At 35.8% G+C, this 15,319-nt stretch overlaps 8 protein-coding genes across 8 annotated transcripts; 7 read left to right on the top strand and 1 right to left on the bottom strand.

Annotated features, from left to right (window-relative positions):
* Nucleotides 1-790: 790 nt before the first annotated feature.
* USO6 (Uso6p) lies at nucleotides 791-3,217 on the bottom strand (the record flags this gene model as incomplete). Its single annotated transcript, XM_015614209.1, has 1 exon — nucleotides 791-3,217. One exon carries the CDS (start codon nucleotides 3,215-3,217, stop codon nucleotides 791-793), a length of 2,427 nt encoding a protein of 808 aa, XP_015464970.1.
* A 166-nt stretch (nucleotides 3,218-3,383) lies between these two features.
* Nucleotides 3,384-3,923, top strand: AC631_05379 (uncharacterized protein; the record flags this gene model as incomplete). Its single annotated transcript, XM_015614208.1, has 1 exon — nucleotides 3,384-3,923. One exon carries the CDS (start codon nucleotides 3,384-3,386, stop codon nucleotides 3,921-3,923), a length of 540 nt encoding a protein of 179 aa, XP_015464969.1.
* Nucleotides 3,924-3,993: 70 nt separating this feature from the next.
* AC631_05378 (bifunctional choline kinase/ethanolamine kinase) lies at nucleotides 3,994-5,070 on the top strand (the record flags this gene model as incomplete). The annotated part of the gene is made up of 1 exon (XM_015614207.1): nucleotides 3,994-5,070. The coding sequence occupies one exon, from the start codon at nucleotides 3,994-3,996 to the stop codon at nucleotides 5,068-5,070; it is 1,077 nt and encodes a 358-aa protein (XP_015464968.1).
* Nucleotides 5,071-5,288: 218 nt separating this feature from the next.
* On the top strand, nucleotides 5,289-6,410 carry PEX7 (Pex7p; the record flags this gene model as incomplete). The annotated part of the gene is made up of 1 exon (XM_015614206.1): nucleotides 5,289-6,410. The coding sequence occupies one exon, from the start codon at nucleotides 5,289-5,291 to the stop codon at nucleotides 6,408-6,410; it is 1,122 nt and encodes a 373-aa protein (XP_015464967.1).
* Nucleotides 6,411-6,731: 321 nt separating this feature from the next.
* On the top strand, nucleotides 6,732-9,197 carry AC631_05376 (uncharacterized protein; the record flags this gene model as incomplete). The annotated part of the gene is made up of 1 exon (XM_015614205.1): nucleotides 6,732-9,197. One exon carries the CDS (start codon nucleotides 6,732-6,734, stop codon nucleotides 9,195-9,197), a length of 2,466 nt encoding a protein of 821 aa, XP_015464966.1.
* A 534-nt stretch (nucleotides 9,198-9,731) lies between these two features.
* Nucleotides 9,732-10,739, top strand: AC631_05375 (uncharacterized protein; the record flags this gene model as incomplete). The annotated part of the gene is made up of 1 exon (XM_015614204.1): nucleotides 9,732-10,739. The coding sequence occupies one exon, from the start codon at nucleotides 9,732-9,734 to the stop codon at nucleotides 10,737-10,739; it is 1,008 nt and encodes a 335-aa protein (XP_015464965.1).
* Nucleotides 10,740-10,973: 234 nt separating this feature from the next.
* On the top strand, nucleotides 10,974-12,896 carry HGT5 (Hgt5p; the record flags this gene model as incomplete). The annotated part of the gene is made up of 1 exon (XM_015614203.1): nucleotides 10,974-12,896. The coding sequence occupies one exon, from the start codon at nucleotides 10,974-10,976 to the stop codon at nucleotides 12,894-12,896; it is 1,923 nt and encodes a 640-aa protein (XP_015464964.1).
* Nucleotides 12,897-13,207: 311 nt separating this feature from the next.
* On the top strand, nucleotides 13,208-14,515 carry AC631_05373 (uncharacterized protein; the record flags this gene model as incomplete). Its single annotated transcript, XM_015614202.1, has 1 exon — nucleotides 13,208-14,515. One exon carries the CDS (start codon nucleotides 13,208-13,210, stop codon nucleotides 14,513-14,515), a length of 1,308 nt encoding a protein of 435 aa, XP_015464963.1.
* Between the last annotated feature and the right edge of the window lie 804 nt (nucleotides 14,516-15,319).

Here is a 15,319-nt window from a genome sequence, read left to right as displayed (position 1 = left end):
CAGAACGTGTACTCTTGGTGGATTTCTTCCTATTAAGATTAGTGGCCTTTGAAAGCACCTTTTCCATGGTATTACTCTTCGCCTTATTCTATAGTCTAGTGCTGGATATGTTTATGCTTCTTCAATGTTCTTCTAGCTCCTGTTTTGCAATGATATCATAAATAAAATAACCGATCTTAATATACTTGAATCAACCCAATAATATTGATAAGGATCTGCTTACTTGTGTGAATGTAATTAACGAATGACAATGAATAACCTAGTTGTGAAAATGCACAGTTCTTCAGTATTACTTACCTCAGTCTGGTGCGTCCTTAAAAACTGGGATGTAATAAAAATATAAAAAATATGATTTCAGATGATTACCCAATTTTTCCTGCTTCTAAAACCTCAAATGTGGATTCTGAAGTTAAGCCTGCCTTGTATTATTGTTCCGTCTATCTATTTACAATCTATTTATACATAGCAATGCTTAGTACAAGTGAAACAATAAGCACATCTCATACCTGCTCTAACAGGATGATAATAACTGGTCCTAATATTAAAGGTGTTCCCTCTTCTAAAGGTCTACTATCCTTGCCAGTAACAATCTCATGTACTACGTACTTACAATGTACAAAATACGTAATAACTGTACTAGGTATACATAATACGAGTTAAAAGACAATAAAGACATAAAAAGTATATTAATATTAAGGTACAATGCACGGCCATATTCTTTTTGTCGCAGGTATTAAATAGAAACTTATTATTTTTAGAATGCAACCATGATTTACTGACCAGGCAGTCGCTAAGATTTGGTAGGAGACGTCATTGGTGAAGATGAACGGGACCTTGATTCTTTTAGTAATTCAAGATTCTTGGAAATTACTTTATGCTGCTTGGCAATCTTCGAGTTGGCTTCTTGTAACTGACGGGTAAGTTCGTCAATTTTGTGTTGATAAGCTTTTTTTTCTTCCGAAAGAGGTGTAAAATTATCCGAGTGCACAACTTCTTCGCTGGTGTTGCTCTCTTTTGTGCTTCGCTTAGCAGACTGCAGCCTCAATGTAGAAGTACTGACTTCTGTTTCAGGTATTCCACCTAACTCGTTCCGGGCAGACTCAGAAGACTCAGAAGGGATTTTTGGCTCAGAATGCAAAGGTGTCACTTTTTGAGTATGTAGCTTTTCTTCATCTAGGGGCTGGGACTGTTTGGAGAGGTCAGGTGAGATCTGCAATTCGGCTCCTGACAGTTTTATGTCGTCATCGCCGGTGAGTGGTTCAGATATATTGGAATTGGTGGGGTTATGTGCTGCTGGCAGATTCTCGACCTTCGCATTGCTAGACTGTAGATCATGCACTAGTCTTTGTATGTCCCTTTCAAGGGTGTGAATTTGTTCACTTCTTGCGGATAATTCGGCATTTAAATTGCTAATTTCCTTTGTCGCAGTGGGTAATTTGGCTAATTCCTGGTTCAAACGATCGATTTCGCTTTCCCGCGCAGTAAGGGTTTTTCTGTCATTATTATGAGCCAGTTCTAATTGTTTCTTCTCCTGCTTAAAAGTATCAAACTCTTTAACTCTGACCTCCAATTTCGACTCTAGGGTTTTAATCTGCTTTTCTTTCTCGGATATTTGCAGCATGATCGATTTTAGATTATTTTCTAATTGTAGTTCAAAATTTTGATCCCCCAGGGATTCGTTGCTGCTTTCATCCTCTAATTTCTGTGTTGTATCAGAAGATAATGCAATTTTCAACTCTTTGCGTTCACCAAGTATCGAATTTATCCTTTGAAGAAGACGGATTTTGTCCTGGTGCTTAGACACGCTGTCATTTTTAGCGGATTTGAAACTTTTAATATACTCTCTTACTCTTTGAATTTTTCGGAGACTATTTTTGAACGATTCATTAATTGTCGGCTCAAAACCTTTGAGTTCAATGTCCTTATCTGGCTCAACTTCGGACCCTTCGGAACTTTCCATGTTTTTGCTTAAGCTTTTCTCTTCTATTTGGCTATCCTCTTTCTTTTGTTCATGATCTTCAGAAGACTCACTTGAAGTCTTCTTAGCATCTTCGATATCTACTTCCTCGAAGTCTTCTGAAGACCGCTTGCTTTCATTATACTTTACGATTTCAAACTCTTCAGATCTAGAGTCCTCATCCGAATTCCGGTTTCCTTCGTTGGAGTTCTTTTCGATTTCGAAGACTTCTTCAAATAGCTGATCAATTTCGTATCCAAGTTCCTTATATTCAATCATAAAACTATCCTGTTTTTCAATAGTTTTGTTTAGGGATACACTCTTAGATTCCAAAAGCTTGCACTGATATTCTATTTCTCTCTTCAATAGTGCAATCTCTTGCTTTCCTATAGCGAGCAACTCTTCCTTGCCGGTTATACTTTTTTGAGAATTTTCAACTTCACATAACAACCTTGAAAGTTCTTCTTTATTAGAATTTAATTTGTCGTTCAATTCAGAAACCTCCTTTCCATACTCGTTCAACTTCTTCTCCTTTTTACCTAATTCTATCTCATTTCTCTCATTCAATAATTCCAATTTGTTTAATTTTGTATTCAAGCTCCCAATATTATCTTCGTTACTAGCTTTTTGCTTGCTCAAAAGGCTAATCTCTTTCACATTTTGATCAATTTCAAAGGCATGTTTTTTATTATCTTCAGATAACTTGGAATTAACTTCACTGAGTTTCTCCTTCTCCTTGTTTAAGCTTTTCACTGTATCGTGCAAATTTGCAATTTCTAAATCCCGTGAAGTGATTAGCTTCTCAATTTCATTATTCAATTTGAAGTGGTACAGTTCTTTTAATGACACCTTGTCTAAACTAGCTTTCAGTAAATCAGTTTCTAAACTATCAATTTTATCCTGAAACTGCTTCAATTTCTTTTCCAATTGGATTTTCTCATGTCTCATTTGGGAGACGTTACTTTTCAATACTTGGTTAACATCTTCAAGTTTAGCAAGCGATTTTCTCTCCTCATCTATTTTCTCAGCTTCTGAATTAAAGTCTTTGGAAGTATAACCAGTTCTAATGTATTCCTGTTCCGTACTGAATGTGCTATTCGCTTGTAGGCATTCTTGTTCAAGTTGAAGTTCCAAATCATTGATCTTCCCATATAGCTCAGTTAATACGTTCTCATATTCCGTAATTTTAGACCGATAGAGTTCATATGTAATAGCTGTTCCAAGGCAACCAGCAGCTGCAAGATAATCACTCCAACCCATTCTAGTTTTTAAATATCTACCTTCTATCTATTTGAAACAAATATTATTTGATCTGGGATAGGTGTGTACATAATTATAATTCTCACAAGACGATTTAAGATTGAAAAGTCAATCAATAACGACTCAATTATTAAGTGGTTAAACACAGAAACCAAATACGATCTAGATGGATATAACTCACGCTAACATATATAGTTCGACTCAATCGAGATCTCGATCGAAGTCAAGAACCAGAAATTCAACCGCTAATTCTAGATCCACAAGCTCGAGTAGAAGACCTACATTTGGACGTAAAAGGTCACTTTCTTCATCGTCGACTAGTAAGCTTACTATAACACCAACCGCTCTTGATGATGAAAGATTAATTCCAACAGTACAAGCCACCTTAGATAACAGTGTACCTTTAGATTTTTTTAAACAGGATATTATTGCTATGGTCAAGGCTCTTCGTATTAGCAAATGGCATAAAAGACAATTGACAATTTCAAACATGTCTGTGAATAGAATTTCAGGGGCATTGACTAATTCAATATATAAGGTAGAGTATAGAGACGAACAACAGAACTTCGTGTTACCTACGTTGTTATTAAGAGTTTATGGGAAAAACTTAGATTCAATAATTGATAGGGAAAGGGAGTTAAGCGTTTTGGTTAAATTGTCCCAGAGAAACATTGGTCCTAAATTGTTAGGGATTTTTCAATGGTAGATTTGAGCAGTTTTTAGATGGGTTTTCACCTTTAAATAAAGACAATCTTAGAGATGAAATTATTTCACAGATGTTGGGTAGAAGAATGAAAGATTTACATTATAAAGTCGAGTTAAGCCATGAAGATGTTAATGGATTACCTATGTGCTGGAAGTTGATCTATAAGTGGATCCAAATTTTTGAAGATACAGTCTTACCAAGTTATGAAGCTAGTGGGATAAAAGAAGAAGATATTTTCTTGATGAAGTTTGATAAATTTAAAGATTTGATAAAAAAGTATGAGAAATGGTTACTTGATCATTATGATACTGAATTACTAGCTTCTAATTATAAATTTTGTCATAATGATACCCAATATGGTAATCTCTTGTTGCATGAATCGTTCGATGTGAATGATATTATTATATCACACCCTCCATCATCAGCTAATTTACTTAGTGATGAAAAGTCTCTGGTCATCAAGTCAACTAGTAACAAGAAGGACCACAGTTTAGCAGTTATTGATTTTGAGTATTCAGGTCCTAATTTTGTAGCATTTGATTTAGCAAATCATTTCTCTGAATGGATGGCTGATTATCACGACCCCGAATTATCCTATTACATTCACGAAGATAAGTACCCTAGCAGATTAGAACAATTGAATTTGATTAAGTCTTATATTGAATATGACTTCCAGTATCCTTCATCGAACCTCAAACACACATTTGACAAGGATATTACCCAAGTCAATGCTGCTGATTTAATTCAATTTGAGATAAAGAAATTATATAATGAGTGTATTCTTTGGAGACCTGCTGTCCAAATTTACTGGTGTCTTTGGGGTTTAATCCAAAATGGTCCAGTTAGGCCAACCCTTGCTAACCCACATCACAGTTCTTCTGAAAAAGTGATCGATAGTACGTACAGTATTACTGTTGGTGTCGATAAATTAAGATTAGAAGAAAATGCAGTTAGAGATGAAGGGGACGAAGACGAAATTACTTCATCCGATGATGACTTCGACTATTTGAAGTACTCTCAACAGAAATCTGGTCTTACGATTGGTGATCTTTTGCAATTTGATCTTGTAACCAAGAATGATATCCCTAAAGGACATATTAAAGACATAAAGTATTTAAAATGTGATTTTTTCGATCTTAATTCATAAGCAAGTATTTATAATGTGATTTTTCGATCTTAACTCATAAGCAACTATATATATATATATATACTAAATATTATTCTTTTAACTCAGTACATGGTATTATCTGAATATCCTGCATATTGTTTAGAGTATTGGAAATTCGAAATTTATTGGAAATACTACTGGCGTTTTATATAAATTTTAAACAACTCAGTAGTAGTCAAAAAGAGTAGGTAGGAGCTATGTTAGCATTTAGAACCACTGGATATAATGGCTATGGAGTCCAATACTCACCATTTTTTGATAATAAATTAGCGGTGGCTACTTCCGCTAATTATGGGTTGGTAGGTAATGGGAGATTATTCATATTAGGAATTGAACCAAATGGGTCTATTGGAAACCCAATTTCTTGGGAAACACAGGATGGCTTGTTTGATGTTGCATGGAGTGAGATTCATGAAAATCAAGTTGTCGCAGCAAGTGGAGATGGTTCAATCAAGATATTTGATACCACGGTGCCTAATTTTCCTGTGATGAATTATAAAGAACATACAAAGGAGGTGTTTTCCGTTAATTGGAACTTAGTAGACAAAAGCAACTTTGTATCTGCTTCGTGGGATGGGACAATGAAAATATGGTCTCCTCAAAGGCAAGAATCTTTACTTACGTTGAGCCCAAAAGTAGATTATACAACTAAGACATCACCTATTGCTCAAACCGCCAAACCTCCTTTATCGCATCAACAACAGCATCAACAACTAAATACTACAAATTGTATATATAATGCGACTTTCTCACCTCATTCTCCATCTACGATTATTAGTTGCAACGGGTCTTCACATGTGCAAGTGTGGGATATAAGATCACCTCATCCATTACAATTGGATTATATTGCACATGGTGGATTAGAAGCTTTAAGTTGTGACTGGAACAAATACAAATCAACAATAGTCGCATCAGCTGGGACTGATAAATCAATAAGAATTTGGGATTTAAGAATGATAACTGGTATTGATCATCCAAACTCCAATAGTCCAATGCCTGCATATCATACAAGAGGTCCAACACCCTTAAATCAACTTTTGGGCCACGAGTTTGCCGTGAGGAAGGTTTTGTGGTCTCCTCACAATGGGCAAGAGTTGGTAAGTGCTTCTTATGATATGACTTGTAGAGTATGGAGAGATCAATCGAATGAAAGAGCAAGATTTTTGAACACCCCCAATGGTGGTTGTACTGGTGTGATGGGAAGGCATAAGGAATTCGCCATAGGGTGCGATTATAGTTTGTGGGGTGAACCAGGATGGGCCGCGTCAACTGGTTGGGACGAGATGGTTTATGTATGGGATTCAAAAAGATTGGCCTGATTAATTCTTGAGTGTATATACCTAGCCCACCCTATATGGCTGTCTAATGATATCAAAGATGGATGCAAATGCTAATTAGTTAGGAATCCTCAAATATATTTTTTTGTTGATAAAATATCCTAAATAAGTAATTTTGACCGCTCTTTTTTTTTTGCATCTCTATAGATAAATTGCCATAAAGAAACTTCAGTAAATAAACAAACGATAAGATAATCATACAAAATTTCCTAACAGGACTATATATATAATTACTACTTATTTATATAAGCTGACACCCCTTTGGATTAAAATATTGTACGAATTACGGAGATTTAAAACAAAATGGATAAGAGTTTAGTTTTACTTACATTGGAATATAGTTATTTAGTAAATTCATCAAATACTACATATTTCCAAACAAATAATGGATTATGGAATCACTACCAGGTAGGCGAAAATATAATTACTTCTAATTTACAAAACAATCTTCAGGTAATTGATAATTTGGGGTCAATTGAGGATGAAATAAATAAAATCAGTCAAACAAATGAGAACTATATAAGAACCATTAAGCCACTGATAAATAACCAATTAATAACGGTCTCTATTAATGGTTCTAAAGACTTCATTAATAGTTCAAGAAGTAGAATATTGAAGAGTTACAACCAAATTAATTATAAACAGATTAAATTGTCTTCCAATGAATTTCGCAAGGTGGATAATGAACCATGTGAATTCTTGGTAATGTTGAATAAATTAAGTATAAGATATAATGTTGAAATATTAATTGATAATATAGATACTGAATTCAAGAACGTGGATAAGAAAAGTAAGAATTACTCTATCTATATTTTGGGAAATCAAGATAATATAACCGTTACGGAATCTCAAATTAGGATTCTCATTGATAACATGTTAAACGGTTTCCATATCGATTCAATTGATATTGATTTATCATTAATTCCAATTATAGGTGGTATTGAGTTATTTAATTTCAGCCAAATCGCCAAACAGCTGGATTCTAATATTTATATTCCAGATCTATTACCAGAGTTATTTAATTCTGAGATTTTGCATTCTACGAAGAGCTTAAAAATTTGGATCACATCTAAAGAAATTTATCAGATTCTTATGACTAAGGACATCCTAAGCAATTTAATTGATTGTATTTTGAAGGAACAAAATTCCCTTGTCGTAAAGGAAATTGACCTTACTAAAGTTAAAATTGATTTGATTACATTATTTAACCAATCTAACATTTTAGGTATAATGTTCAAATATGGTACTTTTATTCAAGTGCCATCTCTAGGAGAGGCTGACAACTATAAGATAAGGGTTCAAGGACAATCAATTGAAAGTATCAACGAGTCAATACATGAACTCACATTGTTAAGCTCTGATTATTATACGATAAATATCAATTTCCGGAATTGTTTCAACAATGAGCTCGAATACTACCTCATCAATTTAATTGATTTAAAAAAGACGTGCATAATAAGTTATAATCAATATGGTATTGAAATTAATGGGCTGAATCAAGAAATCAAACAAATTCTAAGAAAATTGAGTACAAACTATTACTTTTGGCGTAGTATTTTGAATAATTTTACTATAAATCTCAGAATAGAAATCAATAATGACCAGAAAGATTTTATAAGTGGTAAGAAAAATGGTAAAATAATCAAAATTTTGAATCAATTGAATAATTTGGCCATAATTAAATTCAAACCTTTTAATGAATACAACTTTTTTATCGATTTGAAATTAATTAGCGACAATGATATGGTAATCAACAATTTGATGACCGGTATTGAATTGATTGAATTAGAATTACCAGCTGAACTTAAATTTAACATCCCTGAAGTGTTTCATAAGTCGATTATTGGTAATGGAGGATCGATAATTCAGTCCATTATGAAGAAATATAATGTTTTCATCAAGTTCTCGAGCAATTTAAACTCAGCCCAAGATAAAATATTTTATTCGTTCAAGAGATGCAGCAACGTGTTGATCAAATGCCCAAATAAAAACTCAAAGAATATTGGCTTGGTCAAACAGGAAATCGACCAGCTAGTAATGCATTGTTGTTTGAATAATATGCCTGTCACTAATGGGGGGACTATTTATAACACCACCAATTTTGAGTTATGGAAGAGTCATTACATTTTAATTATAAACCGAAACTACAACTTGAAATTCATAAACAACTTGGAGATTGAAACCAATACATACATCAACTTCCCAGACTCAATAGAAGAGTTTGGTAGTGCAGATAAGTTAATCATCCCTATTAAGGGCTCTGATACTAAGTCTGTTTTCTGTGCTCAGAAGTTGTCTCAATTTTTACCACAAAACTATCAATTCAGAATCACTTATTGTCCAGGAAGATTTGACAATTTAATTAGCAGATCGAATAAAGATTTCCAAGACAGAATCATCATACCATTCAAGGTATTGCTTAAAATCGAGGTTAGCGTGAGAACTACCGAAAATTTGCATCACGAAATATTGTTGAGTTATTTTGCACCCAGTGATATATCGGCAGCTATTAACAACTTGACATTGTATTTAAGAGAAAAGAACTTCTTAATTTTAGATAAACAGTACTTGCAGTTTAACCCCATCATTGAAGTTTCTAACCCGGTGGTCAATAAATTGAAGCCCATCACCAATTTTGTAACTAGTGGAAAATCTAAGAAAATCGTCAAAAACCAAAACCAAAATCAAAACCCAGCTTTCGCCTTACCAGGAATTGACTATACTACCAGTTTACAATCTATTAACAATTATGTTCATTATATAGGCTAATTACGAATTTAACGTCTCCTTTTTGTTCCTATTGTAGTGCGAATGCGACTACGCATTGTTCTTTTTCGCAGCTTACCCAAATAATTTGGGTAACAAAAGAAATGAATACCTTTTACTCTAATTCATAATGCCCATACTTCATTTCATACATTTTCATAAGGTTCATAGTTCCTACTAAAATATCTGTATTCAATGATATTGTGACAAGAATTTTCTAAGTTTATTAGAGTGTTCAAAGATAGTCTTCAACGGTTTATGATTGCTGCATACTTTTTTAGAACAAAATGGAAATTGCTTAAAATATTCCTAGTGATATAGTAGAAGCGAATAGCATGCAATACCAGTATATATATATATATATATATATAATTTCCCCAGAGTCCTAAGAGCTTTCTACTGGTTGAGTTGAAGTGAATCTTCCTCGGCATCATAAAAATCCAACAAATTTGGATGCAGCTCGCACCGCTGAACAATACTATATATAAAAAGTCGGTTAAATCTTGTATTTTTCGTTCAGTGTTGATTGTCATAAATATGGAAATTATGAATCATTCTGTTGAGTTTGGTTTCCCAAGTCAGTATTTGTGGAAATTTCCACAAGGGAACACCCCTTTGGCACCAGCTCCATTTGAAAATGTTTGGTTGGTCAAGTTTTACGAATTTTGCATGAAAACTTCCACTCCTTTAACTATAGCAATAGTTTACTTTTCGTTCGTTCACTTCATCAATCCTATTATTCGTAAAAGACAAGTTAAAAAAGCTGCACTTAAGGATAAAAATGTTAAAGACTTAACAAAGAAGGAGATCAAAAGGTTGCCAGCAGCACCATTTTCGATTGCCAAATATAAGTTATTCAAGTTATTTGTTCTCTTACACAATGTTTTCTTGTGTTGGTACTCGGTGTGGACATTTGTGGGGATGAGCCGTTCAATCTACCAAAATATTCAAACATTGAAGCCACTTACAAACCCAAGTCGTTTCCAACAGTTTTTCCAATCGGTGTGCGACTTGGACTTTGGTGTTTTCAGCACTAAGTCCGCTCCGCTCGACAGTTTGCTTCTTTATGGGTTCTGGTTCTACGTATCAAAGTTTTACGAAGTGTTGGATACCATTATCATCTTATTGAAGGGTAAGCCATCTTCTTTATTACAAAGTTACCATCATGCGGGCGCTATGATGTGCATGTGGGCTGGTATCAGATACCGCTCTCCTCCAATCTGGATCTTCGTCATATTCAACTCCTTTATTCACTCTTTGATGTACTTTTACTTCACCTTATCGTGTTTGAAAATTAGAGTTCCAAACGTGTTCAAGAGAGCATTAACATCTATGCAAATTACCCAGTTTGTGGTTGGTGGATCTTTGGCCGTAATCCATGCCTTCATATGGTATACAGACTTATCTACTGGTAAAATCACGAATTGTATTGGCTCTTCTGATCAAGCATTACCATTAATCATTAATGTGGCCTATTTGACCCCATTGACTGCGTTATTCGCCGCTTTTTACATTGAAAGCTACATTAAGCGTGCTCAAAAATAGACTAATTGTGCATCTCATTATTGAAATAGTATACATAGTATGTCTTGGCTTTATATTTAATATATTTATTATGTATTCAACACGATTTTGTTCGGATTTCGTTTAGAGTGGTTATGATAATTTGACCCTCACTCCATATTTTTATATTTAGTCCCCAAGCTTTTATTAATGTTTATGCTTATACAATATCAGTATAGTAACTTAATGAATCAAGTGGTACATACGAGTTAGAGAATGGTTTCTAGATCTGTTAATTCATATAGCGATACGTCTGATGAAGATACATTGCTTTTCAACCTGGATATGTCGGGTTTACCTCAGACGCATAACCAGCAATTAACAAACTCACTGACAAAGGAGAACCAAAGACCTATTACTAATAAGAATTTGAAATTAAACCTGGAAGAAGATGAATTTGCCGATAAGAGGACACTCTTTGAGTCTTATCATGAACACAAGTCGAGCACGGATGACGATAGTGATGATCCGGTTAAGTTTGGCTCACATTCGTCAGACGGGTCAAATACAGACCATAATACGTATACTGATGATTTTGGGAACAGATACGATCACGTTGATTTTAACTCAAGGAAATATACACTGAAGTTGAAGTTTAAAGGGAACAGATTGGTGTACTTCACGTCTGCGTTTGTATCACTATTTGTTTCATTATTTGGATACGAGCAGGGAGTTTGTTCTGGGATTTTAACATTTGTTACTTTTATAAAATATTTCAATGAGCCTACTTCATCGGAAGTAGGTACAATCATATCTATTTTGGAAATAGGGGCGATGATTTCGTCGATGCTTGTTTCGAAAATTTCCGATAGGTATGGTCGTAAGAGGACCATTTTGTTGGGGACTGTTATCTTTATGATTGGAGGATTATTACAAACATTTGCTACAAACTTGTACGTGTTTGGTGTTGGTAGAGTTATCAGTGGGTTTGGTGTGGGTATTTTGTCCACTATGGTGCCTTCTTATCAATGTGAGATATCTCCATCAGAAGAAAGAGGGAAATTAGTATGCGGCGAGTTCAGTGGTAATATTGCTGGATATGCCTTAAGTGTGTGGGTAGATTATTTCTGTTACTTTATTCAGGATATTGGTGATGCTAGAGAAAACCCCCATACGTTTGCAGCAAACTTATCTTGGAGACTTCCATTATTTATACAAGTTGTAATCGCATTCGTGCTACTTCTAGGAGGCTTTTTTGTGGTCGAATCACCTAGATGGTTGCTTGATGTCGATAATGACCAACAGGGTTTCCATGTTTTATGTTTATTATATGATAGTTCACCAGACGATGATAAACCACGTAAAGAGTTCTTCATGATTAAGAATTCTATCTTAAATGAAAGAAAGTTGGTTCCTAAGGCCGAAAGAAGTTGGCGTAAGATGTTTTCTAACTATTTAACGAGAGTGTTAATTGCCTGTTCGGCATTAGCTTTTGCCCAGTTCAACGGTATCAATATCATTTCTTACTATGCTCCTATGGTGTTTGCAGAAGCAGGCTTCAACGACTCCAAAGCACTCTTGATGACTGGTATCAACGGCTTGGTGTATCTTGCATCCACCATCCCTCCATGGTTTCTTGTCGACAAATGGGGCCGTAGGCCAATCCTTATCAGTGGTGGCTTGTCCATGGCCGTATGCTTTGCTCTTATATCCTATATTATGTATCTCAACCAATCATTTACTCCGACATTGGTTGCATTGCTCGTTATCGTCTACAACGCATCTTTTGGCTACAGTTGGGGCCCCATTGGCTTCTTGATTCCTCCAGAAGTATATCCATTGGCCGTAAGATCCAAGGGAGTCTCACTCTCTACTGCCACAAACTGGCTAAGCAACTACATTGTGGGTCAACTCACCCCTATCCTCCAGGAATCAATTGGCTGGGTTATGTACATCTTCCCAATGTGCAGTTGTATCATCTCGGTATTCTTTGTGTACTATTTCTACCCAGAAACTAAGGGTGCGGAATTAGAAGATATAGACCGTTTATTTGATGAATTTTACGGCAAGAAAACTCCTATGAACGATTATTCTTTGGTCGCAAACACTGCGGATAACATAAATGACTTGGAACTCGACGATTTGGATGATTTAGACTACGAATCGACTGAGCCTACGTCTAGAAGACATTTATTATGATTTTTCATACACATATTCACCATTTCACTCAGAACCTTAGTTGCAGCCCCTTGTATAGAGTACAGACTACGTTTTGGTTCTCAGAAATTCCGTCTGGGGTATTTGGCAAATACGAAGGAAGACAATTGTTGGACGCAATCATTTATATGCAAACCCAGCACACGAGGAGAATTAAGAAAAAGTTCCAGTTTACTCTTATGGGTGAACAAAAATTGCTGTTTATTAATATTTCTTCTTCTATAGTTCATAATATAGTATTATAATATATATATATATTCACATTATTGATGGACGCATAGACTGTGAGTATTATGGGTAGACTTATTGAAGAAGTCAGAGGTGAAGGACCTATTAGGGTCGCAAATGAAGCAAATGCGGTACTATTGACTATGTCGCCCCAAGACTATTATCACGGTAGTATTGGAATGGGCATAAATGAGATTGAAGAGGTAAAGTACCAACAAACGCCTAGAAGTTTTTGCAAAAGAGATGGGTTGGCGAATGGAACAAGAGATATGGTACTGTACGTTAGCTTGTTTACGAAGGGAAACAAGGTTGAAAACATAGCAGAAATGGATAATGAAGGCAATACAGATGAGTATATGAGTAGCGATGATGAACATGTTTCAGAATTTGATGATGAAGGCTACGAAGATACGACGGGAATCTCTCATGAAGATGAGGCGTTATTTGAATCGTGGAGTTCCATTTTGTCAAGTGAGAATAATGACGCACCAAAATCGGTGTGTCCATTGCACTATATACCCAAAAAATCTGGATCTGACTCAGACATCTCGCCGGTGAACATACCATTTGACGGGAGCTTGAAGCCAGACACGTTGGCCACAGATAGTCTTTTGAGCAGCTTGAACAAAGACATGCATATAACAAAACTGCAAAGTGAGAAGGCTCCGGTAAAGGGCCTGGCGGTGTCAAAATTCACTCGTGCTTTCAAAGTACTCAAGACATCGATTAACCGTACCTCATACTCTATCTTATCACATCATGGGTACCTTTCTCCCAGGATGACAGACGACGCAGTTCCAGGCCTTTCATGTCACGAGAGAGAAGACGATTCTAATTTGGAAGGACCGCAAACGCACATGTGCGCATCGGGAGATTCGATGCGTCCACCACTGGAATTGCCTCGTGGGAACGAATACAGAGGTAGAGACTCCCGTATGAATTCGTTGTTCCTTCGGTTATACGCTATAGACTATGAGGCAAGATGTCGGAGCATCTTGCCCACCTCGTATTCGAGCCGAGAGTTGTCTTATGTGATAAACCGGTCACGTGTAGCCAAGGAGTTTCACCGTCGCTTTAACATTATCAGTGTATCGAACTTGTCTCGAGACAAGCTATGGGACAACGTGATACTTCCACCTCGAATCGACAGCTCGCCGGGTGCTTATATTGACTCATCGAGCTACGTGTACGTGGGAAACGAAAAAAAGACGGACACCAGAGACAGGCACCATTACTACAACAAGCCAGCCGGGGTATTGTACAACAGCAGGTGCTTTTACAATGATCAATCTCCGCAGGCCGGGAACACGAAGCTGCAGTACACTATCAAAGGATGGTGCAACTCGAGGTGGCTCGATTGCAGCCAAGATTAATTTTATACCAAGCATGCGAGCATGCTACACAAGCCATCTATAATAATGGCAAATAGACTTCTATGGAGGGGACTAGCCTATGGCCCTATGTTTCTTTTCTAATTCACTTTTTCTAATAATTTTTTAGTTCACTAATTATCTTCAACTGCACATATGTGCAGCTTTATATGCTTTTGGTTTTATATGTTCCTATATTCTGGAATTTAGGTTAATAGATAAGAATAATTGCGGTAATCCTGATTGTAGCATTTGATGTGTATTAGAGGATTTTACTGTTTTGTCTAGAAAAAATACCTACGGGCCTAAATTATGTCTTTACATTATACAGACTTTTAATATTTTCATCGACTATTTCATTTTATTTGTATCTGACATTGTTTTACCCTCGAGGACCGTATTACAGCTAACTGATCATCCGCTACCGACCAACAAGACGGTTCCGCTAAATCCAATACCCTTCATTACTGCAAAATACATCATTACAAAACGCAGTCACATTTGATCACATGACGCGCGGAACCATTTTATGTACAGGATTCACACCGCAGAATTTTTTTCGGCTGACGAGCTTCTGCCTTACTATAGTGAAAATTTCAGATATAATAAAATTTCACATCTACAAACAGTTGCTTGTTCAAGTTATTATATATCAAAATGGCTCCAAAAGGTAAGAAGGTTGCTCCAGCACCATTAGCTTCTAAGTCCACCAAGACTGCTTCTTCTAAGAACCCATTAGTTGAATCCAGACCAAAGAACTTCGGTATTGGTCAAGATATCCAACCAAAGAGAAACTTATCTAGATTC

The sequence above is a fragment of the Debaryomyces fabryi genome, assembly GCF_001447935.2.
Source record: "Debaryomyces fabryi strain CBS 789 chromosome Unknown contig00200, whole genome shotgun sequence".
Taxonomy (NCBI): domain Eukaryota; kingdom Fungi; phylum Ascomycota; class Pichiomycetes; order Serinales; family Debaryomycetaceae; genus Debaryomyces; species Debaryomyces fabryi.
Note: the sequence above shows the minus strand (reverse complement) of the source record. Positions and strands in the feature narration are given on the sequence as shown.